The sequence below is a fragment of the Alligator mississippiensis genome, chromosome 14 (assembly GCF_030867095.1).
Source record: "Alligator mississippiensis isolate rAllMis1 chromosome 14, rAllMis1, whole genome shotgun sequence".
Lineage (NCBI taxonomy): Eukaryota > Metazoa > Chordata > Crocodylia > Alligatoridae > Alligator > Alligator mississippiensis.
In genome coordinates this window covers 294778-318840 of record NC_081837.1, presented here as the reverse complement: position 1 = coordinate 318840, position 24063 = coordinate 294778, and the positions used below count along the sequence as shown (strand labels likewise).

Sequence of the window (24063 nt, the reverse complement as noted above, 5' to 3'; positions counted from 1 at the left end):
CAGTTTAATTCTAGTTGAATTGATGGACATCCCATTCATATCCCCAGAAAAAGGTCATTTTGTGCCCTTTCCCAAGCACTGCTCCGAGGCCATTAATACATTCAGTCCAGTTGATCAGTTCATCCTCTGAAGTTTGTTCCTAAAGCTTCATTTCAGCTGAGGGAAGACATTGCCATAAGACAGGCACACCTGTGGCTGAGGTGGATCCCATTATAGGTTTATAGGTGATTATATTCCTTATCCTCACTAAATTGTTTAGATTAGAGAGACAATCCTTTCTCAGAGGCCCTGTCTGATCCCTTGTCTGAAATATGTCCTCCGATTGACTCTTCTGCTTGCTTTTATTGCATAGCAGATTCAGTCTGGGGTCACTGTTCCTTCAGGTTTTTGGATATGATGATTAGGTTGCCTTGTGTGGGAAAAGGCTGTCTAAAGTGAGTACAGTCACATCAAGGAAAACCAGTGTTTCTGCTAAACTCTTTTGTTGGCTTCCCTTATGTGATCTCCAAAGTTTGGGCAATCTTGAAATTAAGATTGATATCTAAACTTGTCCGCAGGGATAATAAAAGTAACTATAACATGTTTTGAGAGAAGAGAATCATCTTGTACAAGGGGAGGTCTGCAGTGTAGGTCCAAGAGCAGTGAGAATCCAAAGATTATTGTTAGTGAGGGTCCTCGGATAACAAGGAACATGAGAGTTTTAAAATACATTTTTACTATCACTGAAGGATTGAGTTAATACAGTCACTGAATAAAGTCAAAGCACATGGTCAAGAGAGCATACACATCTACACAAATCTGAGATGCGACAGGAAAATCAGCCAAAAATAAACAGAGTAGGGAGTGGGATTTTGCCTTTATAGATGGTCAGAAATCTGTGAATTTTAGAGCAGCTTAAACGATGTTGGAATTGTTATGGAATTGGAGTTGGTGTGTCTTATCGTTTCGTATCCACCACAGTATCTCTCTGCCACCTGGCTGGTGTCCTGAAAGATGCATCCCTTTTGACACTCTGCTCATAACTGCCATGCTAACGTCATAATTTTAAGTTGCTTCACTTTATCCTTCAGATGGCTCCTGCCATTCTTATAGTGGTCATTTCCAAACTGCACCTTCAATGAAAACTAGGTTTTCTTCCACTCGTGTTCAAGTATTGTGATTGTTTAGCTCAAGGTCTGAATGGTAGTGGTGCCCCCATTATCCCCTCCCAGCCTCAGGTCTCTGATCACTCTGTGTTTCAGTGTCAGACTCCTTTGGTGCTTTCTGGCTCCGTTTGTAGTTTTACATGCACACAGAGTAATGCTGCCTTGCCTTGGGAGCTGGCTGCTTGTTTCTGGAACACATCTGTGTAGATTTCTGAGACTTGTTGCTTTTTATTGTTATCCTTTAAAGATAAGTAAAATGTCAGCTTCTCGTCCTCTGTTCCAATCCCATGATCAGGGTGTTTTCCGGGTGATATCAGTAGTACTCAAGGATGAGCCCTCCCCAAGGCTAATGGTGTCTCTTTGCAAAGCCTTGACTTCTTCCTCCGCAGACACAAGCTGGCTGACCAGAAGACTCGCAAGTCGCTAGGCCGTGAAGAATTTCGTCTCTTGCACTACGCGGGCGAGGTCACCTACAGTGTCTCAGGTAAATCTGATGCAACCAATCGCACCAAGGCCCCTTATTATATATTTTCACCTGCTCCGACCCCCTACTCCTTGCCCTTCTTCCAAGTTCATGCAGAATTGCTGACTCAAAAATTAACAGTCAGCTAATAGGTAGCTATGTAATTTCAGTAATTTCTTACTTCCACATCTTGCGTTATTTTTTTTTATTTATTTTTTGGTCTTTCTAGGATTTCTGGATAAAAACAATGACCTTCTGTTTCGGAACCTGAAGGAGGTGAGGATGGACTGAGCGTCGCTTGTTCTGTTGCCCGTCAGGAGCAGAATTGAAACGGCTCTAGTGGTTTGATATTTCTGTTTGATCTGTTCATCTTCAGGATGCGCGGTCCATAGGCCTGTTGTGTGGCAGAACCTGAGGTGCTCAAAGTGTGTTATTACTGGGGTTTATCTTTGATGAAATCTGCTCTGTTTTTTCTGTACTCAACTCCCATGTAGTTGCCTATTCTGTAAAATACAGACTTTGGTACCTTGTCCAGTTTAGGTTTAAAAATGTCCTCTCCTTTTTCTTTCTAGACCATGTGCAACTCTGAGAATCCCATTGTGAACCAGTGTTTTGAGAGGACGGAGCTGACAGACAAAAAGAGACCTGAAACGGTAAGAGTAACCGCTGGAATTGGAGAAGTCCCCAGGCGTGCCTTCTGCCTGCGGCAGTCTTCTAAAAATGACCTCTTACATTTAAAATTGGGAGACAGGTTCTTAGCCACGTGTGTCTGGTGCAACGTCAACATTACTAGCCCTAAATGGTAACTTCATACATCAGTCTTCTGTTCTTCTCCCACCTAGGCGGCAACTCAGTTTAAGAACAGCCTGTCGAAACTAATGGAAATTCTGATGTCCAAGGAGCCATCTTACATTCGCTGCATCAAACCTAACGATTCGAAACAAGCGGGTAAGGTTTGGCACTTCCTGGCCCTGCCTGTTTTCCAGGCACTTCCCCATTATAGATGTGGTGGGGGATTTATTCCAAAAGCTGTAACTTGGTGACAGGAGTCAAAAATACAGATGGTTCAAATTCTGGTTACATAAAGTGAAACATTTCAGTGTAATGTAACTTTATGTCTTTTGTGGATGACATGTTGATAAAAGGGATCCTAGTTTCTGTGTTTAAAAATCCCAAATTCTCTGAAATCCCAATTTTTCTGATTAAAAACCCCCCAAACTTCATGTTTTTCCGTGATTAAAATGAAACACCACTGTATATATAAGTATCAGTGGAACACAATGTTTTACAGTTATATTTACAGTTTTAAAGCAGATCGGAAGCCTACCTGTGCCCCAATCGTTAGAATCGAATACATTCTAAATACCTGTACATTTTGGCATTTGATTTGGGTCTTTTTACCATGTAAAATCAGAGCTCCCCTCTGACCATTCGCTCACCAGGGCATGGGTCCAGCTGCAGCTGTTGCTCCTGATGCTTTGGGGCACTGAGCAGCCCCGATATACCAGTGCCTTGCCCATGCTGGTGCCCCTCACTCCCGACCCACGGCCCCCCACCCCCAGTCCCCCAACTTGTGGGGAATGGAGTGGGTGTTTGGGGGAAGGTGGGGTGTGGGCACAGGTGATGCGTGGCCAGGGGAGCACAGGCAACATGGTGGCAAGGGGGGAATGTGCTGCTGCCGCGCGCGCCCCTCCCCCCCATTTCTGCACCCAGTGCGGGCACAGAAATCTGGGGGAGCACATTCTCCTCCACCCCCTGCTGCGTTGCCTGTGCCCCCCTGCCACCTCCTTGCCCCATCACCTGTGCCCCACACCCCCATAGACTTACCTGGAGGGAGCTGCTCACCACCGCACTGTGTGCACGCATGTACGTGGCAACCCCTTGCAGACTGGAACCATGTCAGCCTTCAAGGGGAAACCCTCAGTTTCTTGCATTTTTCTCCTTCAAACGAGAAAATCCACACTTTTCTCCTTTAAAAGAGAAAATCTGTTGGTTTTTTTCACGGCAGCCAGGAAGCCCGGGTCCCTGAATATACATCCTGTCCTGCATCTTACTCTTCTTCAGCCCTGCAGATGTAGTGAGATAATGATCAGCAGTGCTTAGTGTTTTCCAGTTCTGATTTTTTACCTAGTTTCTGTCTGGTGAGACTCCAAAAGGATTTTGCGTGCATGTGTCCTGTGTTGTACAAGAAATTAGATTATCCAGTTGTCCCTTGTCATCTCTACAGTCCAAAGCCTTGCATAGGATTGAGATGAGAGTAACAGGTCTGCACTTGCCTGCTTGTTTTTTTTTCCTTCTTGTTAAGTACAAGTTCTTCATTTGCTGTTCTCCAGTCAGATGGTCACTGTGAGAGGACTGGCCCCTGCAGGTGGCCATAATGCCTCCCGGTGGCCACACGGATCCTGCCCCACTGCTGTTTCTCATGCCACGCCTTGATGTAAATGCTACATGAAGCTGGGAGGCTTCCCCAGAGCCCTGGAGTGATCCTGGTGGTGCTGCCCTTAGTCCAACTAACTTACTTAGCCATACCTCAGTCCTACTCATCACTGGGCCCCCAGCCTACTAATAAGGACTATTTTGCTCTCTGCTAGCACTGAGCTTGCCTTATGGGCACCAGTTGTGGCCTTCGTACCCCCAGGTCCCCAAGCCTGCAGAGCCTCAGCCTTGAGCCGGTGAATCACCTGGCTTTAGCCCATGCATTTCACTGGGTGCCAGATCCCTGCAGGGCTCCGTCTTGGCCTCAGCCCCTCACGGCAGGGAGTGCCTTCCAGCCTCCCGCCCCCCAACCCAAACCCTTAGCCCAATAAAACAAACCCCGAACCAGTTGGTCTCTAACTTAAAGTTTAAGACTCTACCTTGGGTCCCTATGTCACTGTCAAACCCTACCCCAGTCAGCTGTCTCCACCCTTCAGGGTACCTTCTTGGATCTTTAGCTTCCATTATAGCAGTCTGTGCTGTCAGGAGCTCCTCTCTCCCAGAGGTCAGGGCCAGACTTAATTCTCTGGTCCTGCAGTTGGGCTTATGTCTCTTCCTCTGAGCTCTGTCTCTTGTTGCCTGTTGCAGTGCAGCTAGCTCCAGGATAGCCACTCCGTCTGGTAGTTCCTATCCTTGCTGTCTCTGGATTGCTTATTTTCTAGCAGCTGGCTTTGCTCCCCTGCCTGCACAGGTCTTACCCTTCTGCTCTTTTCCTCTTAAAGTGGCATGAACCCCTGCTCCCTGTTATGGTCACAGCCTGGACTTAACCGACATTTAAATCCTTGCTATTAGACTTCCAGTTTCACGTCCTTTCAGAATTCTGGGACGGAAATTATCCCGGTCCCCCCGGCATTAAGCTCTTTGAATTTTGCTTCCAACTTAGATGGACTAATTTCCCCTGCTCTGTCCTCATTCCCATTAGCCATCCCAATTGGCGCCGTACCAGAGTTCCTTAGTGAGTATATGCATCTGCACAGGGACCACTAAGGGTTGATAGTTTTTTCTAGAGTGCAGGACAGTTACAGTTTGATAGTCTTCCTTCAATTTTATGCTCTCAGGTCAGTTTGTTGAAGTGCTAATCCGACACCAAGTGAAATACTTGGGACTGATGGAGAATCTGAGAGTGCGCAGGGCTGGGTTTGCATATCGCCGGAAATATGAAGTTTTCCTGCAGAGGTAAGCTTTACCATAACTGCCACGGACCTATTTTCCCCTCGCTGTGTCTATGCTGAGAACAGGCATTTGTATATTGCAAAATGTATACCCTGTTTAACTTGAAAGCCTTGTTTGCTCTTTGTTGGAAGGACTGGTGCTTGAACCCTCCTTTTGTACTATGCTGAAGCTCTGGACTTCTTATTTTCTAAGGTGTCTTCTCCTGTTCGCTTCTAGATACAAATCTCTCTGTCCAGAAACGTGGCCCGTGTGGGATGGGCGGCCCCATGACGGCGTGGCGGTGCTGGTGAAATACCTGGGCTACAAACAGGAAGAGTACAAGATGGGCCGGTCAGTTATTCTTTTATCTTTCCAAGGGGGGATGTGAGTCATTAGGAGTCTTTGTCATAGTGTTTAAATAAGACTCTGCTGTCTAGGGGGTGAGGTATTCAGGTTACAGGTCTCAAAGAGAGTGCTGAGTACAGGAAGCAAGGCCCTGTGGCCTGCTGAACTCAGTAATGCATTTCTATTTCTAGGACAAAGATTTTCATCCGTTTTCCCAAGACTCTGTTTGCAACAGAAGATGCTTTGGAAATACGGAAACAGAGTCTGGGTGAGTCGCACATCCTAGTAGTGCACAAGAGGGCCGTTGTTGTGCCTTGTTCTCTCTGTGTCCCATCCTTCACCGCCATTTGAAATTCTGTTTTAATTTCAGCCACTAAAATCCAGGCTGCATGGAGAGGTTTCCATCAGCGACAGAAATTCCAGCACATGAAACATTCAGGTATGAGGAGCCAGGGAAATGGAGCATGTGTTTTACCTGTATCATTAGAAGCTCCTGTTTTGTTTCTACCAATGGGAACAGAGTCGGTCTGTGCTTGAGGAAGAAAAATAAGCCCAAAGATGTAGAGGAGAATAGGTAAGGCTGTGTAGAAATAAGTAGTTTTGTTCAATGAAAGGTCTTTTTTCCTCTCTTCTCCATTGTTCTCAGCAATAACTATCCAGTCATGGTGGCGTGGGACCCTGGGACGCCGAAAAGCTGCTAAGAAGAAGTGGGCAGTGGAGACCATTAGACGGTACATAGAATCTAATATGCAGGTGCTTTGTTGGCACTCATTTTTCTAACAAAGGATTAATTAACAAGGATAAATTGCTGTCATTTGCCGCCAGCCCTCTCCATAGTGTGTATCTGGAGCATGGTCGACTGAGAACAAGCCCTGCCTTCATGGTAGGGCTAACTAATAAAACAGGAGACCTGAAGAAAAAGCCTTGAATATTTTTATGTATATTGAAATTTGTTTCCTGGTTATTCATTCCTCTGAGCTACCCACTCCAGGCCTCCCCACTCCTAGCATCCCCGGTAGATTCATAGATTCATAGATGCTAGGGTCGGAAGGGACCTCAATAGATCATCGAGTCCGACCCCCTGCATAGGCAGGAAAGAGTGCTGGGTCTAAATGACCCCAGCTAGATGCATATCCAACCTCCAAGAACACAAGTTCTCAATTCTTTGCAGGCCTCTGGCCAGTTTTCCGTGTCCTGCAGAGTTTGTCTTCTGTTTTGATGACACGAGCCCCATCACATTTCAATTTTTTCCCTGGTATGCTTAGTGTTTAATTTCTCCTTCACCAGTGAGGGGCATATAAAGATGCATTGTGGAGCTATAGCTGATTGAATTGGCAGACTGCTAAATGCTTGTAGATGGCATCAAGGGTGAATTTACTGCTGCTCTTTCCTTCTTCTCTGTTAGGTTTATTAAAGGTTTTATTTACCGGAACTATCCTCGGTGTGCAGAGAATGAATACTTCCTAGATTACATTCGCTATTCCTTCCTGATGAGCCTCAAGCGCAATTTACCAAGGAATGTCTTGGACAAGTCCTGGCCAACCCCTCCTCCATCACTCTGCGAGGTAAGTGAGATTGGCAAGGGCTGTGGAGGCGAGGAGTAGCATACTTTGAGCACAAGAACATAACAGCTGCCAGTTGCTGGGTCAGACCATAGGCCCGTCTTGGCCAGTATCTTCTGTCACACAGTGGCAGATGCTGAAAAGGAGAGTGAACTGGGTATGACTAGGGGGGTTTCCCATTGTTTCTGTCACTTGCAGCCTCCAGGATTTAAACATTTAACCCAACTTAACCAGTTACTTCTCAAAAATGTCATTGCAATACCTGAGCATTGTGGTGTCTCCTCTTCCCTGCGTTTACCTATAACATGTTGTAGGGAAGCGATTTTCAATGTTAGCACTGTTAGGTGCTCAAATATGATTCACAAGGTAAAGCCAGGTGTTTCAAATAGGAATCCATAGCGTTAAAAACGTTCTGACCTGCTGTGGTCTATCTGAGCTTTTGCAGCAGAAAGATTATTCTATTTCTGTAGTCAAAAATGGAGTGTAGGCTAAGAACTAACATTTTCTGAGAGGTGCCTTGAGTCTCTTAGGGTTGAAAGCCACTGTGGTAGGGTAACATAAGAACTGTCATTTACTGAGTCAGACCGTAGCTCCAGTGTCATGTCTCACAGTAGCGGAGAGTAGATGCTGAGGTGGGACGTGAGCAGGGCATGTCCAGAATCTCCCACGCTCGGCTTTTTTCCCATTGCAGCTTCCAGCATTGAGAGGTTTGGGGAGTTCTGAATTGGAGCTAGCCCCACTCCCTGCTGTCCTCAATACGTACTGGTAGACCTTTCATTCAGGAACTTATCCAATCTCTTTTTGAACTGGATTAAGCTACCAGACTCCACAGCATCTTTTGGCAAGGAGTTCCACAAATTAATGACATACTCTTTTAAAAAGAACTTTCTTCTGTTAGTTTTAACACTACTACCCAGTAATGACTCCAAGATCCTTTTCTGCCTCTGTGCTGATGAGAAGGGAGTTCCCCAGCCTGTAGGTATCCTGCTGGCCCTTCCTCCTCAGGTGCAGCACCTTGCACTTGTCGGTGTTGAAACCCATCCTGTTCTCATCCGCCCACCCCTGGAACCTGTGCAGGTCTAGTTGTAGCCTGTCCCTCTCTTCTAGCGTGCCCGTTGTGAGAGAGAGAGTAAACAATAAGTCCCCGTGTACTCTCTCTCTCTGCACCATTTAGAATTTGGTAAACCTCTATCACATCATGGGTGTTCCTTGTTCTGTGCCTTGTAGCTGTGCAAAAAGGACTGAGGTGGCAATTTTGAGGAGATTTTGGATAAATATCTGCCTGAGACTGGGCTTGATAACCCAGGAGACATTTTGCAGTCTTATTTTCCTGTTGCCTAAAACATGACTGATAACTCCTCCGTTGTGACTGACATGGGGTGGAGGGTGGGGTAGAGATGCACCTTCTGGATTAACTGAATCAGAGATGCATGAACTTTCATGAGCAAGAGCTCAGTTCATTGGAGTGATGCATGGAGGATGCATGCCCCATGAGTGTTGGTGAGGGCACAGTGTGGAACTGTTAACTGTAGTGCTCTATAAGCAGTAAAGAAATGGGCTTGACTCAGATTTTGGGTAGTAAAAACATAAACAAAACATGATAGTTATGTGTTGCGCATGGTGGTTACATGTGTCAAATAACATAGGTACTACACAAGACGAAGTAATTCAGTAAGAAATATTAATTGTAGGTTCTGGTGATGCCGTTATTAAACAGTGCCTTTAATCTGGGACCACAAATATTTCCTTAATATGTTGGCCATCTTTGTTCTACTCTGAACAAAGATACTTAGGTGCCATTTAGACTTCTATTTGAGCTACTTCCACATCTTTTTGAGAGAATTTTTTGTTCTGAGCTAAATTAATGTTGTCTGACCAGTTAAACTGGGTTGGAAAGCAGTGGAGTGACATTTGAGTGCAGGTGGAGAAAGTGGTAAACTTGTTTTTCTTTCCAGCTACTAGTCTGTGCTTGAAAGAGTAGTTCCCCTTCTGTAAGAGTCGACGGTTCAGTCCTGTTACAACTTGAAAGATCATAGAGCTGCAATAAAGCTCATGCAATCTTATCTAAAGGTATCATTTTATTATCAGGTTTTTCCTTAAAACTTGTTTTTTGGGATGGAATCTTTTTGCTGCTTAGATCACAGATGCCTCAAGTTGGCTAGAGTAGGTGAAGAGGAAATTTTCAATCCTCAACCACCCATCCCAAACAAACTGAGGAATATAAATAGGGCAAGTGCTCTGAGCAGGACTAGGAATAGATTATGTTTTAAGTCTTAACAAAAAAAAAAAAAGAAGAATTTTTGCAATAAAGTCCTCCTTAAAGGTAAATTTGTTTTGATTTCAGCCTTGTGCTTTCTGTGCCCATTTCTGCTCTGCCCTTCTAGTCATAATTCTACTATTTTGCTGGGTCTGTTAAAACAGTCTTCATTTTTTCACCTGCTTTCTTCTTCAGGCATCAGAACTCTTGCGACAGCTTTGTATGCAAAACATGGTGTGGCGTTACTGCAAAAGAATCAACCCAGAGTGGAAACAGCAGGTAGACAATATCTCTATCGTTTACCTGACCTCTCACCTTTTCCAAAGGACAGAAGGCAGTTTTCAGTAACCTTGTTTCTTATAGGTGTGTCAGGGTAAGTACGGGAAGGAGAAGGACTGGAGGAGGAGTCGGGAAATATGAAAGCAGTTAGAGAGGAACGTAGGGGAGGGGGCGTGCCTGGGGGAGCAGGGGTAGACGGGTCTGGACCTGCTAGAACATGCTCCCCTTTGGGACCTGTATTTGAATCACCGAATCCTGAGTCACTTGCTCCGCTGTTAGTGGAAGCATACAGTTACTTTTTTACAGGTCCGTGTCCTCCAATGGCTGGCTTACATAGAGGAGAGCAGCCTACTGCCAGCCTACAGCCTACTTCCAAATATTACCAGTTACTCCATTAGGTCAAGTGGGAAGGGTTTGGGCTATTGATATTAAGCTAGTGTGTCCGATGTATGTGAACTGTTCCATTTGGCACATGGGGCTTCTGATGGGCCAGAGAATTTGGATGCCAAGCTAGCAGGGGTGAGGCCTGCAACATAATCTGCGTCCCTGTTGGACATGGCTGTCAGTGAGAGGAGGCCAAGGAGGGCTGTGCTGCTGCTTGCCTCACCAGCGCAGCCATCAGTGCTGCCCGCTGCCTCTTCTGCTTGCCCCGTGGATCTGGCCTGTGACAAGCCCAGTGATTCGGATCTTGCCTAGGGTGCAGGGTGAGTGACATTGCTGGTCTAAAAGGCCAAACTCTGCTGACAGTCAAGCTGGGAATTAAAATGAACTGAAAACAATAAAGAAACGCTAGGGAACTTCATCCAGACAGAATCACCGTAAAGGCCCTGAATTCCACAGCACAGGAGGGCCATATTAAAGGAATGTTAAGTTTGTAAAATCAAATACTCTAAACGAAGGAAATGACAGGATTACATTTTCTCTTGTATACACGTGAAGTTTTCCTGAAAATGTTGCCCGCATATATAGGTAGCCACATGTTTGCTTATATAAAAATGTACATACATGCAATATATAGCAAAACACACTTACAGAGACAGTACATATTAAAATATATTGCTGAGTTGTCTTGGAAGATCAAAACCGGAAGATATTCAGATCCATTTCACTGGTAGCATGCTAAACAATTAAGAATCTGGAATGAGAATCCTTAAAATGAATATAACTTACATTTTTCGGATGGAAGACTATCTCCTGGCAGCAGTAGCTATGAAAAGGAGTTAACTGTCACATCACATTGGATAGCCAGCTCAACCTGAGCTTCCACCTCAACACGAGAGATAACCTGTGATATCCTGAGAAGTGTATATAGGATAATACGGAGTAGAACCAAGGAGCTGTTAGGAACACTACATACAGTGTTAGTGACACCGTTACTCAATATTATGTCCAATTCTGGTCTCCACACTTGAAACAAGATGCTTGGAAAGCTAAGAAAGGTTTAGAAAAGAAAAACTGACTTGTGGTCTGTTAGCCCAACTGTTCAACAACGTATCACAGTTCCTAGTCCCCTCCCAGCCTTGTCTTTGCCAGACCTGTCTTTCAGTGACAGACCAAAGAAACACACGTATAAAATAGGTCCCTCTAGGTATGTGGGGGATGAGATTTTTGGATGGCAGAGGGTCTTCAATCTTTCAAAGCCATAATAAAGTCAGATGAGTGGAAAGTGAAGCCAGTGAAAATCAGTGTAAAAATAAATGCCTGTTTTGAATGGTGAGAGTAAACAGACTTCGGAACAACAGAGATGCTGCTGGATTCTCTCTCCTCATTGGAAATCTTTATTGAGATTGGATGTCTGCCTAAAGGATATGTTGCATCTCTGCCAGAGTTTACAGGCTTGATGCAGGAAATGCTTTTTGTAATTGGCTTATATTGTTCAAGAACTCATAATTAGAGTATCGTGATGGTCTCTTTTGGCCATACAACCTAGGTCTCGCTGACTGGTTGTCGGAGACAGGTGTTTCTCTCTATTGAGAGAACAAAGTCACTGAATTTCTCTTGTGTTTTCTCCTTGCAGCTGGATCAGAAAGTGATCGCCAGTGAGATTTTTAAGGATAAAAAAGACAACTATCCTCAAAGTGTTCCAAGGCTTTTCCTCGATACTCGACTTGGTGAGTAAAGCTCATCTGAGCAGGCAGACGCATTTCTCTCTGGTCTGGCCATTTTTCTTCTTGCTACAGAACAATTCCTCATCTTTGCTTTGGTTTTTGTTTTAGTCAATGAAGACATAAACACCAAAGTGCTCCAGGCTTTAGGAAGTGAAACAATAAAGGTGAGATTTAGTAATTGTGTAGCTTTTTCACTGATTTAGTAGAGGGTGAGCTCTGTCAAGAGCTCTGATGTGGAATCTCGGATGCGGTGCAGTTCTGCATTACACTAAGTGGTAGCTTTGGTAATAACTGTAAAAACCTCAGTGCAATGTGGCCTTTGTTCCTGAACTGCAGTTTTGTGGCCAAATTGTGGTACAGAATTTGTACTCAAAGGTCAACTTCTAAGTCATGCCTATAAAACATTTTTGCCCTTCGCTAGCCCTTTAACCCCTGGGTTTCTAAAGTCTTACCCCTTTCTGTACCCTCTGGGCTCAGCTTCTCCAGCCATATAGAGGCTGTATCACAAGGGGATAGTTGAGGACCTGCCTAAACCCCCAGAAAAACCATGGCACACCTCCTGAGTAGGGTCCAAAGTGCTTGTCTCCCAGTCTTGCATGCTTACTGTTCATCAGGACCTCCACACGCTTGCTATTTGCCAGTGAAACAAGTTGTGCTTTTGGAACTGATAACACTTCTTTCAGTATGCAGTTCCTGTGATCAAGTATGACCGGAAAGGGTATAAGGCAAGGGCACGGCAGCTGCTTCTCACCCAGACTGCAGTCTTCATAGTTGAAGAAGCCAAAATCAAACAACAAATTGACTATGCTAACCTAACAGGTAGGGAACTGCAGAACTCCTGTTTTTTGTGGACTTAATGAATGTAGCTAAGGTAAAGACTCTGGATCAGTCAAGATAGGCTCCCGAGAGGGAAAAGATTTCAAATATATGACAGCTTTTTAACTCTGTACAGGTGGTTTTTGGAAGGTGCTTCCAGTTTCTTCCCAGTCGCATTCAGAAGGAAATTTGTCGTTTCCTGAAATGGAAGATTATGAAAGACTTTTTTTACAACAGTCACCATCTGAGGCTCATTTCTCAGGAATCCCAAGCACGGGCCACAGTAGCACCGGGGTCTTTTCTTTAGACAGAAACACTGACAGAGATGAACGGTGCTAGGGCCAGTGTTCAGAATTTCTTAGAACTGAGAAACACCTGCCTGTTTGCACAGGTGTGTTTGGAGATGCTTCCAACCACTGCCATTTTGTCCTTGTCTTCAGGGCCCCCTCTCCTTTGGCCCTGAATTTTCAAGGTTCATTGATAAACATTTAACATATCCTAAACAAGAGACCTCTCTCTACACAAGTGTAGCATCATTTGTTCCAGGAGAACAAAGTGATCAGAAACAGTCAGTGTGGATTCACCAAGAGCAAGTCAAGCCTGACTGATCTGATTTCCTTCTACGATAGAGTAACAAGTGCTGTGGATGGGGAGAGAGCAGTGGGTGTGGTATATCTTGACTTTAGCAAGGCTTTTGACACTGTCCTACACAGCATCCTCATTTAAGAAGCTAAGGAAATACAAACTAGATGAAAGTACTGTAAGGTTGGATCATTGTACATAGCGAGTAGTGCTCAATGGCTCAGTGTCTGTTTGGGAAGGGTATCAAGTGGCATTCCCCAGGGATCTGTCCTGGGTCCAGTCTTGTTCAGCATCTTCATTAATGATCTGAATGATGGGATAAAGTGTACACTTAGCATATTTGCAATGACACCAAGTTGGGTGGAGTTGTAGACACCCTGGACAGCAGGGCTAGGACCCAGAGTGACCTGGCTAGACTGGAGAAACGGTCCACCGTCAGTCAAATGAGGTTCAACAAGGATGAATGCAAAGTCCTACACCTGGAAAGGAATAATTGCTTGCACAAATACAGTCTGGGGAATGACTGGCTGGGCTGCGGTGCTGCAGAGAAGGACCTGGGCACTATGGTGCACCATAATCTAAATATGAGCCAACAGTGTGCTCTTGTTGCAAGAAAAGCTAACAGCATCCTGGGCTGTATTAATAGAAGTGTCACTTGCAAATAAGGGAAGTGATTCTTCTACTCTGGTCAACACTGGTGAGGAAAAGATGTAAGAACTGGAGTTATTCAGCTTGGAGAAGAGAAGAGTGAGGGGAGATTTGATAATAGTCTTTAAATACCTGAAGGATTGATTATAGAGAGGATGGAGATGGGTTTTTTTTTTGTCTCTTTGGCTGTAGGGGGGACAGGGCTAGGAGTAATGACCTAAAGCTGCAGCAGGGGAAATTTAGGCTGGAGATCAGGAGGAAATCCCTGACTGTGAGAGTGGCCAGGCATTGGAAGAAGCTCCTTAGAGAATTTGTGGATACTCCATGCTTGGAAAGTTTCCAGAGTAGGGTCGACAGACACTTGGTTAGGATGGTTTAGTCAGGGATGGTCCTGCCTTGAGCAGGAGGCTGGACTAGATGATCTTGTGAGGTCCCTTCTAGCCTGATTTTCCTTCAATGGTTTTCCTGATGATCCCATGGGCTTTGAACTGCTTATGGTCTGGAGCTTTAAAAAAAAAATAGAAACAACCCCCCACCCCCAAACAGTTCAGGGACCTTATTCAGAAACTAGCCAATTGCTCGTTGTGAATGACGGAGTTCAAAGAAGTGTTTACATGACTGGCCCCGAAGGGTGACCCTGCCCCTGCCTATTCTGTTGCCCCATGCTCCCAAGCCACAGGACCCCAGCCCTGCTGCTGCCCCGCACTCGCCACCCACTGACCCCAGCCCTGCCAGTGCCCCTCACTAACTCAGCTGCAGTACCCTGCCCCCTGGGCCATGTTGGTGCCCCTCACTCCTGACCCGCAGCCTCCTGGTGCTGCCAGTGACCTGCACTCCCAACCCACAGTCCTCTGCCCTCACCCCGGGAGGCAGAGGGTAGATCACAGTCTCCCTCCAGGCCAGAGGAGGACTCTGGGACGTCCTGCTGTGTCCAGCCAGGGGCATGGACCAAGGTGGTCAAGGGCCCTAAGGCCCGCCGCACCAAGGCCCCTGCCCCGCCGGAGCTGAGCAACAGGGACGCACCTCTTGCTGCCCCAGCAGAGCCTGCCGAGTTGCCGGCCCCCACAGGCAACATGGGCCCAACTGCAGCTCCCGCCCCTGCTCTCCCCAAGACAAAATGTAAGGTGTTTGTTGTGGGAGACTCCCTCCTGAGGGGGACGGAGGGGCCAATCTGCCACCCGGACCCCTTAGCCCGGCAAGTCTGCTGCTTCCCAGGGGCCCGCATCCGGGACATTGCGGAGAGGATCCCCAAGCTCCTCAAACCCACAGACCACTATCCCATGCTCCTTATTCATGTGGGCACCAATGACACGGCTCGGAGCGCTCCCAGCCAGGTCATGAGGCGCTACAGGGATTTGGGAGCGGGGCTTAAGGGTCTGGGGGCACAGGTGGTGTTCTCGTCGATCCTCCCAGTCTCAGGCTATGGGCTGAGAAGGGACAGGAGGATCTATGTGGTCAACCAAAGACTGCGGCGCTGGTGTCGTCAGGAAGGCTTTGGCTTTCATGACCACAGCCCGCTCTTTGGCGAGAGAGGCAGTGAGCTGCTGGGAAGAGATGGTCTCCACCTCTCTCCCCTGGGGAGGAGGCTCTTCTCAGCCAGACTGGCTGACCTGCTCCACCGGGCTTTGAACTAAGCCCGCTGGGGGACGGGGGGACTACCGCCACTGCTGGCCCGCTGAGCAATCCTTGCAAAGCCAGCGGATCATGGCACTCAAGGGAGCCCGCCCCAGCCCCAGCCCTGGTAAAACCTGTGGGCAAGGAAGGAGCCCCCCAGGGGGCACTTGCCTGCCTGTACACAAATGCCAGGAGCTTGGGGAATAAGCAGGAGGAGCTCATCCTCCTGCTCAGTGCAAACAGTTACGATGTCAGAGGGATCACGGAAACCTGGTGGGACTCCACCCATGACTGGGCCACGGGGATAGATGGCTATGCCCTGTACAGGAGGGATCGTGTAGAGACACGGGGCGGGGGTGTAGCTCTCTATGTTAAGGAAAGCTACGCGTCCCTGCAAGCCGATATTGGCGACCAGGGGGGACGGCTGGAGACCCTCTGGGTTAAAATCCGTGGGGAACACGGCACAGGGGACACAATGGTGGGAGTCTATTACAGACCTCCCACCCAAAGTCCTGAGCTAGACCAGGAGTTTGCCCAGGAACTGGCTGAGGCCGCATGCTCCAGGACCATGGTTGTCATGGGTGACTTCAATTACCCAGACATCTCGTGGGAGGATCGCTCGGCAAAATCTGAGCGGTCGCAGAGCTTCCTCTTGCGCGTGGATGACCTCTACCTGACTCACAAAGTCTATGGGCCAACGAGAGGCAAAGCGCTGCTCGACCTGGTGCTGGCTACGGGGGATGACCTAGTCGGCGACCTAGTGATGGATGGGAAGCTGGGTGACAGCAACCATGAGCTGATCACCTTCACCATCCGCCGAAAAGCTGGCAAGTCAGTCAGCAACACGCAAGTCCTTGACTTCAGGAAAGCCGACTTTGACAAGCTCAGGAGGCTTGTCAGTGAGGCCCTAAGGGACTGTGACCGCAGGGAGAGGGGAGTTCAAGAAGAGTGGTTGCTCCTCAAGGGAGCGATCCTCAATGCCCAAACTAAGTCTATTCCATCTCGGAGGAAAGGCAGCAAGAGGGCACAGCAGCCCCCCTGGCTCTCCAGGGACCTAGCAGACCTCCTGAGGCTAAAAAGAAAGGCCTACAAAGGATGGAGGATGGGAGTCACCTCCAAGGAGGATTATTCTGCACTGGTCCGGTCCTGTAGGGAGCAGATCAGGAAAGCCAAGGCTGCAACTGAACTCCAGCTAGCTTTGAGCATCAAGGACAATAAAAAGTCCTTTTTCAGATATGTGGGGAGCCGGAGGAAAAGCAGGGGCAACGTTGGACCCCTGCTGAACCAGATGGGGCAACTGACAACTGACGCCCAGGAAAAAGCCAACCTATTAAATAGGTACTTTGCGTCGGTCTTTCATCAGCCCCATGGGACGCCCATGCCCGCTACAGGGCCGGGAAGTCCGGGTGAGGGTGATCCCCTGCCCTCCATTAATGCTGACTTTGTGAAGGAACATCTTGAGAAGCTGGATACCTTCAAGTCAGCCGGCCCTGACAATCTTCACCCCAGGGTACTCGAGGAGCTGGCGAGCATCATAGCCCAGCCTCTAGCGCGGATCTTTGACAACTCTTGGCGCTCTGGTGTAGTGCCCGAAGACTGGAAGAAGGCCAATGTGGTGCCTATCTTCAAGAAAGGGAGGAAAGTGGATCCGGCTAACTGTAGGCCCATCAGCCTGACTTCTATCCCGGGGAAGATCTTAGAAAAGTTTAAGGAGGCCATCCTTAATGGACTGGCCGACGCCAACATCTTAAGGGATAGCCAGCACGGGTTTGTTGCGGGTAGGTCTTGCTTGACCAATCTCATTTCCTTCTATGACCAGGTGACCTATCACCTGGACAAGGGAGATGAGATTGATGTCATATATCTTGACTTCAAAAAAGCCTTCGATCTGGTGTCCCATGATCGTCTCTTGGAGAAACTGGCCAATTGTCGCCTTGGGTCCTCCACGATCCACTGGCTGGAAAATTGGCTCCGGGGTCGGGCCCAGAGGGTAGTAATTGATGGAAGTCACTCATCGTGGTGTCCTGTGACCAGTGGGGTCCCCCAGGGCTCTGTCCTTGGACCCATACTGTTCAACATCTTCATTAATGATGTGGACACTGGAGTCAGAAGCGGACTGGCCAAGTTCACAGATGACACCAAACTTTGGGGCAAAGCATCCACACCAGAAGACAGGCGGATGATCCAGGCTGACCTGGACAGGCTCAGCAAGTGGGCGGGCGAGAATCTGATGGTGTTCAACGCCGATAAATGCAAGGTTCTCCACCTTGGGGGAAAAAAACCCCCAGCATCCTTATAGGCTCGGCAGTGCTTTGTTGGTTAGCACTATGGAAGAAAGAGACTTGGGGGTCATCATTGACCACAAGATGAACTTGAGCCTGCAATGCGATGCTGCGGCTAGTAGAGCGACCAAAACGCTGGCTTGCATCCATAGATGCTTCTCAAGCAAATCCTGCGACATCGTTCTCCCCCTGTACTCGGCCCTAGTGAGGCCGCAGCTGGAGTACTGCGTCCAGTTTTGGGCTCCACAATTCAAAAAGGATGTGGAGAAGCTTGAGAGAGTCCAGAGGAGAGCCACGCGCATGATCAGAGCTCAGGGAAGCAGACCCTACGATGACAGGCTGAGAGCCCTGGGGCTCTTTAGCCTGGAAAAGCGCAGGCTCAGGGGTGATCTGATGGCCACCTACAAGTTTATCAGGGGGGACCACCAGTATCTGGGGGAACGTTTGTTCACCAGAGTGCCCCAAGGGATGACGAGGTTGAATGGTCACAAACTACTACAAGATCGTTTCAGGCTGGACATAAGGAAGAATTTCTTTACTGTCCGAGCCCCCAAGGTCTGGAACAGCCTGCCACCGGAGGTGGTTCAAGCGCCTTCATTGAACACTTTCAAGATGAAACTGGATGCTTATCTTGCTGGGATCCTATGACCCCAGCTGCCTTCCTGCCCTTTGGGCGGGGGGCTGGACTTGATGATCTTCTGAGGTCCCTTCCAGCCCTAATGCCTATGAAACCTATGAAACCCTGGTGCCCCACACTACCAAGCCACAGCTCCCCCCCAGCCCTGCTGCTGCCTCTCACTCCCAAGCCATTGACCCCAGCCCTGCCAGTACCCCTCACTCACCAAACTGCAGCACCCTGCTCCCCTGGGCCATGATGGTGCCCCTCACTCCCAACCTGCAGCCCCCCAACTCCCATCCCTGTAGCCCCTCACCCCCCTGGTGCCCCTCACTCCTGACCCATGGCACTGCCAGTGCCCTGCATTCCCAACCCATAGTCCCCTGCCCCCACCTCGGTGCCCCTCACTCCCAACCCACAGCCCCCCGCCCCCCATCCCTGCTGGTGCCCCTCACTCCTGACCCACAGTGCCCCCTCCTTCCCCCCCACCCCCAATGCCCTACACTCTTGCCTCACAGCCCCCTGGCCCCCAGCCCTGCCGGAGGCCCTGGCTGTGCCCATCCTGCCAGGGCCAGAGCATGGCAGCTGGATGAGATGCTTTTTTCTGGGAGTATGACACTGTATGGGAGCACCTTACTGTGTGGCAGGTATAAGCTCTCTTGCTCTCTCCCTGCCTTCCACGTTGGCAGCCATCTCTTCCTCCACCCTCCCCTCCCCTCCCCATTGGGAGTGGCCCAAGGTGCAGCCGGCTGGGGAACCACTCTGAAAGGCTGAGCACCATGGGGCTACACACTATGCTGGAGTCAAATGGCCTCTCTATTTTGCAGGCATCTCTGTCAGCAGCCTGAGTGACAACCTGTTCGTGCTCCACGTGCACTGTGAAGATAACAAACAGAAGGTAGCACATGCTCTTCTCTGCTGTTCATGCTTGGCTTTTCCAGTAAGGTGCAAGTCTAAGTTTCGTGACAAAAATGAAAGTCCAGCAAAGTGGGGAGAAGAGGAGAGTATCTCAAAGAGCTAGGACAGAGGTGACCAACTTGCGGCACACAGCAGGATAGGGAGGAAGCAGGCAGCACTGACAGCTAGGGCAGGGGGCAGAAAACAGCAGCCAGGTGGGCAGGGGCCGGCGATTGGAGTGGCACTTGGGGGAGAGCTCGGGGCTAATCTGTGGCATGCCTGACAAAAAGCCTGCTACTTGAGCTAGGAAATCAGCCCTAGCCTGAGTGCTAAGAGGAGAGCTGAAGCTCCCCGTTTCTCACTTGGTTTGATCAGTGAAGTCTCTGAGCAGTGTTTCTTCTCACCTGGTAATCCCACATGGTGTGTTACGGGGCAGATTCCCTGAGGGTTGTTCCAGCCACCCTTTTGACTCTGCACCTAGTCCTCAAGCACCTACAAAGGTGTCAGCAATGAGGCCATTGTCTGCAGTTGTGGAATTTGTACTGTGATAGGCATCTCTTGCCTAACTTGCACCAATAGCAGCTTTTTCCCTCTTAATTTCATGGACTTTGAAAATAATGCTGGTGAAATGCATTTTGTGAGAGTGAAGACCATGTGTGGCTTTTTCAGGGGGACGTTGTACTACAAAGTGATCATGCAATTGAAACACTAACCAAAATGGCCATGAGTGCTGACAAAGTCGATAATGTCAACATTAATCAAGGCAGGTGAGTAAAGGAAGAAGAAACTGAGCAGAAACTCTGACTTGGTGCTGGTGCCCGAGCCCTTCCCTTCACTGCAGGCTTTGTTCTTTAGTGACCTTTTCCCTTCCCAGTAAATCACTGCTCGGTGGGGCTCCTGTTGCTGCTTCCATCTCCCGCAGTAGCTTCCAAAGTGCTGAGAAAACTCTCCGCAAGCGTCACAGCTGACATCCTCACCAACCTCATTTTAACGAAGTGATTGGTGTGTGTTGCTTACAGGTACTTGATACCTGTGACATCATCTCATGTAGGCACAGCAGTTAACAGACCAAATAATTTTCAATGATAAAAATACACAATCACAGAGATACAGCTCAGTGTGTTTAGTGCATACACAGTGCAAATGCATTGGGGTTGTATGCATGTTTAACAACTGAATGTACTGGAGAATGGAGAGGTACACTGTTGTGTCTGGGTTTAACAATGCAAATTGGTTTGCTCGTGTAACAACAGTTATTTGGTGTGTTTTAATATACATACATTGTGTGTGGGGGGGTGTTTACACAAACATATGATCATTGCATTTGCATTGTTAAACATGCCCATTGTGTGTTTAACAATACAGCTAAATTACAGGCGTGTGTGCCTTTAACAATTCAATATTGTGTGTGTGTGTACACACAAATACACGTACACAGTCATTGTATTTGCATAGTTAAGTACACACACAATGTATTTGCTTTATGACATATACAGTATGTATTTGTGTTGTTACACATACACAGTACCCTAACCCTCACCCCCATTGTATTTGCACCATTAACCATACAGTGCAACGAGTCAAATAAATGATATGGGTTTAACAATGCAAATACAGTGGGGGGGGGCAGTGTATCGAACAATGCAATACAAAGACAGTGATTGTGTGTACTTGCACTGCTGTTCCTTTGTCACACACATGGGGCTGTGTCTCTTTGTGGAAATGCACACCCAAGTCTTGTTACACACACTGGTATTTCCACTGGCTCATACACTACTTATTTGCATGGTTTTACACACACATGCACACGCAACCCCCCCAGTGTATTTGTAGTATCATAGAAGCATAGAGAAGCAGGGCTAGAAGGCTCCCCTACTCCCACCCCTTGCCAGAGGCAGGATCATCCATAGCAAAATCAACCTACACAAATCCATAATCTAAAATCATTTTTGGTAAGACTACCGTCAATCCTGACACAACACCCAAACCTGTCACAGGTCAAGCAGGGGAACCATGGCAGCCAACGTCCTGCCTCTATAAAACATTGTTAATTTAGAGGCAAACGATCTCAGGTACAAGGCCACTTATTAAACACACATCCTCCATATTAGTCCTGTTAAACTGTTTGCATTTGAATTGTATACCTATGCCAACACAGACTAGATGCCTGTAACACTTGGGGGGTTGGGGGGTCACACGTGTGTGTTCATCAGAAAAAAGAGGGAGGGGAAGCCTATTTAATGTGTGTGTGTGTGTGTGTACACATTAGCACATCACAGAAGGCACAAGCCTCAGCACTTCACTGTATGCAGATAAGCAGCTGGGACTGTAAGGAAACCAAAACCTGAATACCAGAGGTGCCTTTTTTCTTAGCTGAAAGTCAGCATGTACTGTAAAATTCAACCTAGCATTGCCTCTTCCCCCCCAAGTTTCCACCCCAGTAGTTCAAGTATACACTGCTGCAAGATCCCCCCCCACCTTCCCCCCCTCCCCCCAATCATTTGGGAGGCGAGATGCAATGATGGGCAGTGGAGAGGGGGAAAACTGGCAGGTAGGAGCATTTGGGGGGTTTTTGGGAGGCAGTGGGGGAATAAGGAAAGAGCTGTATCCAACTCAGTATAGAAGAAATAAAGTTAAAAAAAGCAGTACAGCTGCCTGTATTGATAAGGTTTTGACAGGCATGTTGATGGTGGCTAACTGCCCAAAGGCCCGGAGTAGACTACTGTGGCAAAGCCAAGCTGACAGCCCCCTGGCTTGGGTCAGGTGCGGCAACAGCTCTGCTCAGTGTCCTGTGTGGGCACAGAGCACATGCCCACGCTGGACATCAGCCCTGGCGCTGCCTGTCTGCAGCGTGGCTTGAGCATCCATCGGTTTTGTGGCCAACAGGGAGAAAGAAGATGTTATGCTTGCCAGGAGTCTGTGGTCTGTGTGTTCAGGGGCTTTGTGACCTGACCTGACCCCCCGACCCCACCCAAACCAGCCAAGCACTATGATTCATAGAGACTAATGACAGGGACCAGCACATGCAGGAACTGCTAAATCTCGTTTCTTTGCTGCCAGCATAAAATTTACGGTGGGACAAGGTAAAGAAGGCATAATAGACTTCACGTCAGGCTCTGAGCTGCTTATAGCAAAAGCCAAGAACGGCCACCTCACTGTGGTAAGTGGACCATCAGGCTTTCCACCGCACTCGTGCTCCCCTCTTCTCACTTGCAGGTGCTCAGCTTCATAGCGCGGGCGGGTGCAGGACTGTTCAGTGTCTTGTGTAACTGCCTTAAGCAGCTGGATTCAGAACAGCTACATCACATTCGTCGGCTCCAGCTGAGCTACAGCACGTTTTGGGGCGGGGGAAGGAGGCATACTGTTGCTGTGGGAAGGTGACCACCCCCCTGACCAAGCTGTCCTTATGATCTAATAGTTCTGTCACTTGGCTTCGGTGTCAGAGGTCTGCGACACCACCTCAATCACCAGGTGCGTGTTGTGCTCCTGCTGCGGCAAAGCCTGCAGCGTGCTCCTCTAGGCCTCTTCCAGTTGTGCAGCAGCTGGTCCCAGAAGCTCTGTTTCTTATGGGAAGGGGGCATCAGCTTGGTCTGAGGAGGGTCCTCCAGCCTCCACCGACAGCGCTGAAGCTGAATACGTGACATCCTGCCTTACGTGCAAGGCTCGCAGGCCTCTTGAATGACTGGATCAAGACGGGAGTAACTTTGGCTCCCACTGCACTTAACTACTAACCAGAGTCCTCTCGTTTGTGCCCCCCTCACCTCAGGTTGCTCCACGTTTGAATTCTCGATGATGGACTTTCCCACCACGAGAAGGAGCCGTTTGGTTTCACCAGGCAAATGGCAGCTTCTGCTCTTGGCTGGACATGATTCTTTGCAGGCTTTTAATTTTTGTTTTCTTCTTAACCTTTGCCGCTACCAAAGAGCCACAATTAAACAAAAAAGAAAACCAAAACTAAACAACAGCAACATCGCCCACTCCCAGACTCGCACATCTGCTTCTTGCCTCGGCACGTCTGCCCCTAGCAAGGAAACGGCCATCTCCTGCCTTTGCCCCCTGCCCGGATCAGTTTGTTTCTGCAGCTGGACTCGGCGGTGCCGTGAACCGAGCTGGGGGGAGGACAGCGTTGCCTTCAGCCCTTTTCTGGTCTGTTAGCATTGCTCGGCAGCCACCGAGGTGACGCCAAACTGTATTCAGAAAGAATGTTTTATGAAGAACTTTGCTCCGAAACCACTTGATGCTTATTAAGAATATTAAACCATGCTGAGTAACGGGGGTGGACCGTAACTGTGTGTTAGATCCGTCTGAACACTGCACTACACAAAGCAGCAGCACTTGTAGGGTTTGGGGGCTTTGGGTGGAGGCCTTTCCAGAAGGAAGGAAGGAAGATGCCACTCAAGCCAGCTGCTTTTTTCCCCCCCCCTCCGATGATGCCTGCCCACCCCCCTCAGGTTTGCTGCATCTCCCTCTGCGGCACCCCGCCTGGCACTCTGGTTCCCCCCGTTCTTCTGCCCTCCCCAAATACACAGCACTAATTATCTGCCCCACCAGATTCCACAGCGCCGCCCCCCACCCCCCCGGTCCTAGGCCTGGTTGGAGGGGTGGGGGACAGGGAACGAAAGAGCACGCACATGTGAGCACATCCCTTGCTCTAGCTGAAGTATGCGTCCACTTGCCTTAGTTCAAATTGTGATGGTCTCAGACTTGGCTGCCGCTGTATTACACCCCTCACCAGACACCGCGCCATCCTGTTCCTAGGAAGGAGCCAGCAGCACCTTACGTGCCCACTCGAGCTGCCAGCCAGTCCTGACAAGGCCTGGAC

At 48.5% G+C, this 24063-nt stretch overlaps 1 protein-coding gene across 3 annotated transcripts in view; it reads left to right on the top strand.

The window, feature by feature from the left end:
- MYO1C (myosin IC) overlaps positions 1-23517 on the top strand; it is an 84250-nt gene extending 60733 nt beyond the window's left edge. For all 3 annotated transcript variants that reach the window (XM_059717141.1, XM_059717143.1, XM_059717142.1), the window contains exons 15-32: positions 1535-1629; positions 1838-1884; positions 2181-2261; positions 2451-2556; positions 5142-5259; positions 5473-5586; positions 5772-5848; positions 5951-6019; positions 6227-6311; positions 6986-7145; positions 9595-9678; positions 11696-11789; positions 11895-11950; positions 12470-12605; positions 19172-19242; positions 19911-20008; positions 22302-22401; positions 23008-23517. In XM_059717141.1, the coding sequence (XP_059573124.1) occupies positions 1535-1629; positions 1838-1884; positions 2181-2261; positions 2451-2556; positions 5142-5259; positions 5473-5586; positions 5772-5848; positions 5951-6019; positions 6227-6311; positions 6986-7145; positions 9595-9678; positions 11696-11789; positions 11895-11950; positions 12470-12605; positions 19172-19242; positions 19911-20008; positions 22302-22401; positions 23008-23034 (1618 nt within the window). In that variant the 3' untranslated portion in view covers positions 23035-23517. The remainder of the gene's footprint in view (positions 1-1534; positions 1630-1837; positions 1885-2180; positions 2262-2450; positions 2557-5141; positions 5260-5472; positions 5587-5771; positions 5849-5950; positions 6020-6226; positions 6312-6985; positions 7146-9594; positions 9679-11695; positions 11790-11894; positions 11951-12469; positions 12606-19171; positions 19243-19910; positions 20009-22301; positions 22402-23007) is intronic.
- Positions 23518-24063: the final 546 nt, after the last annotated feature.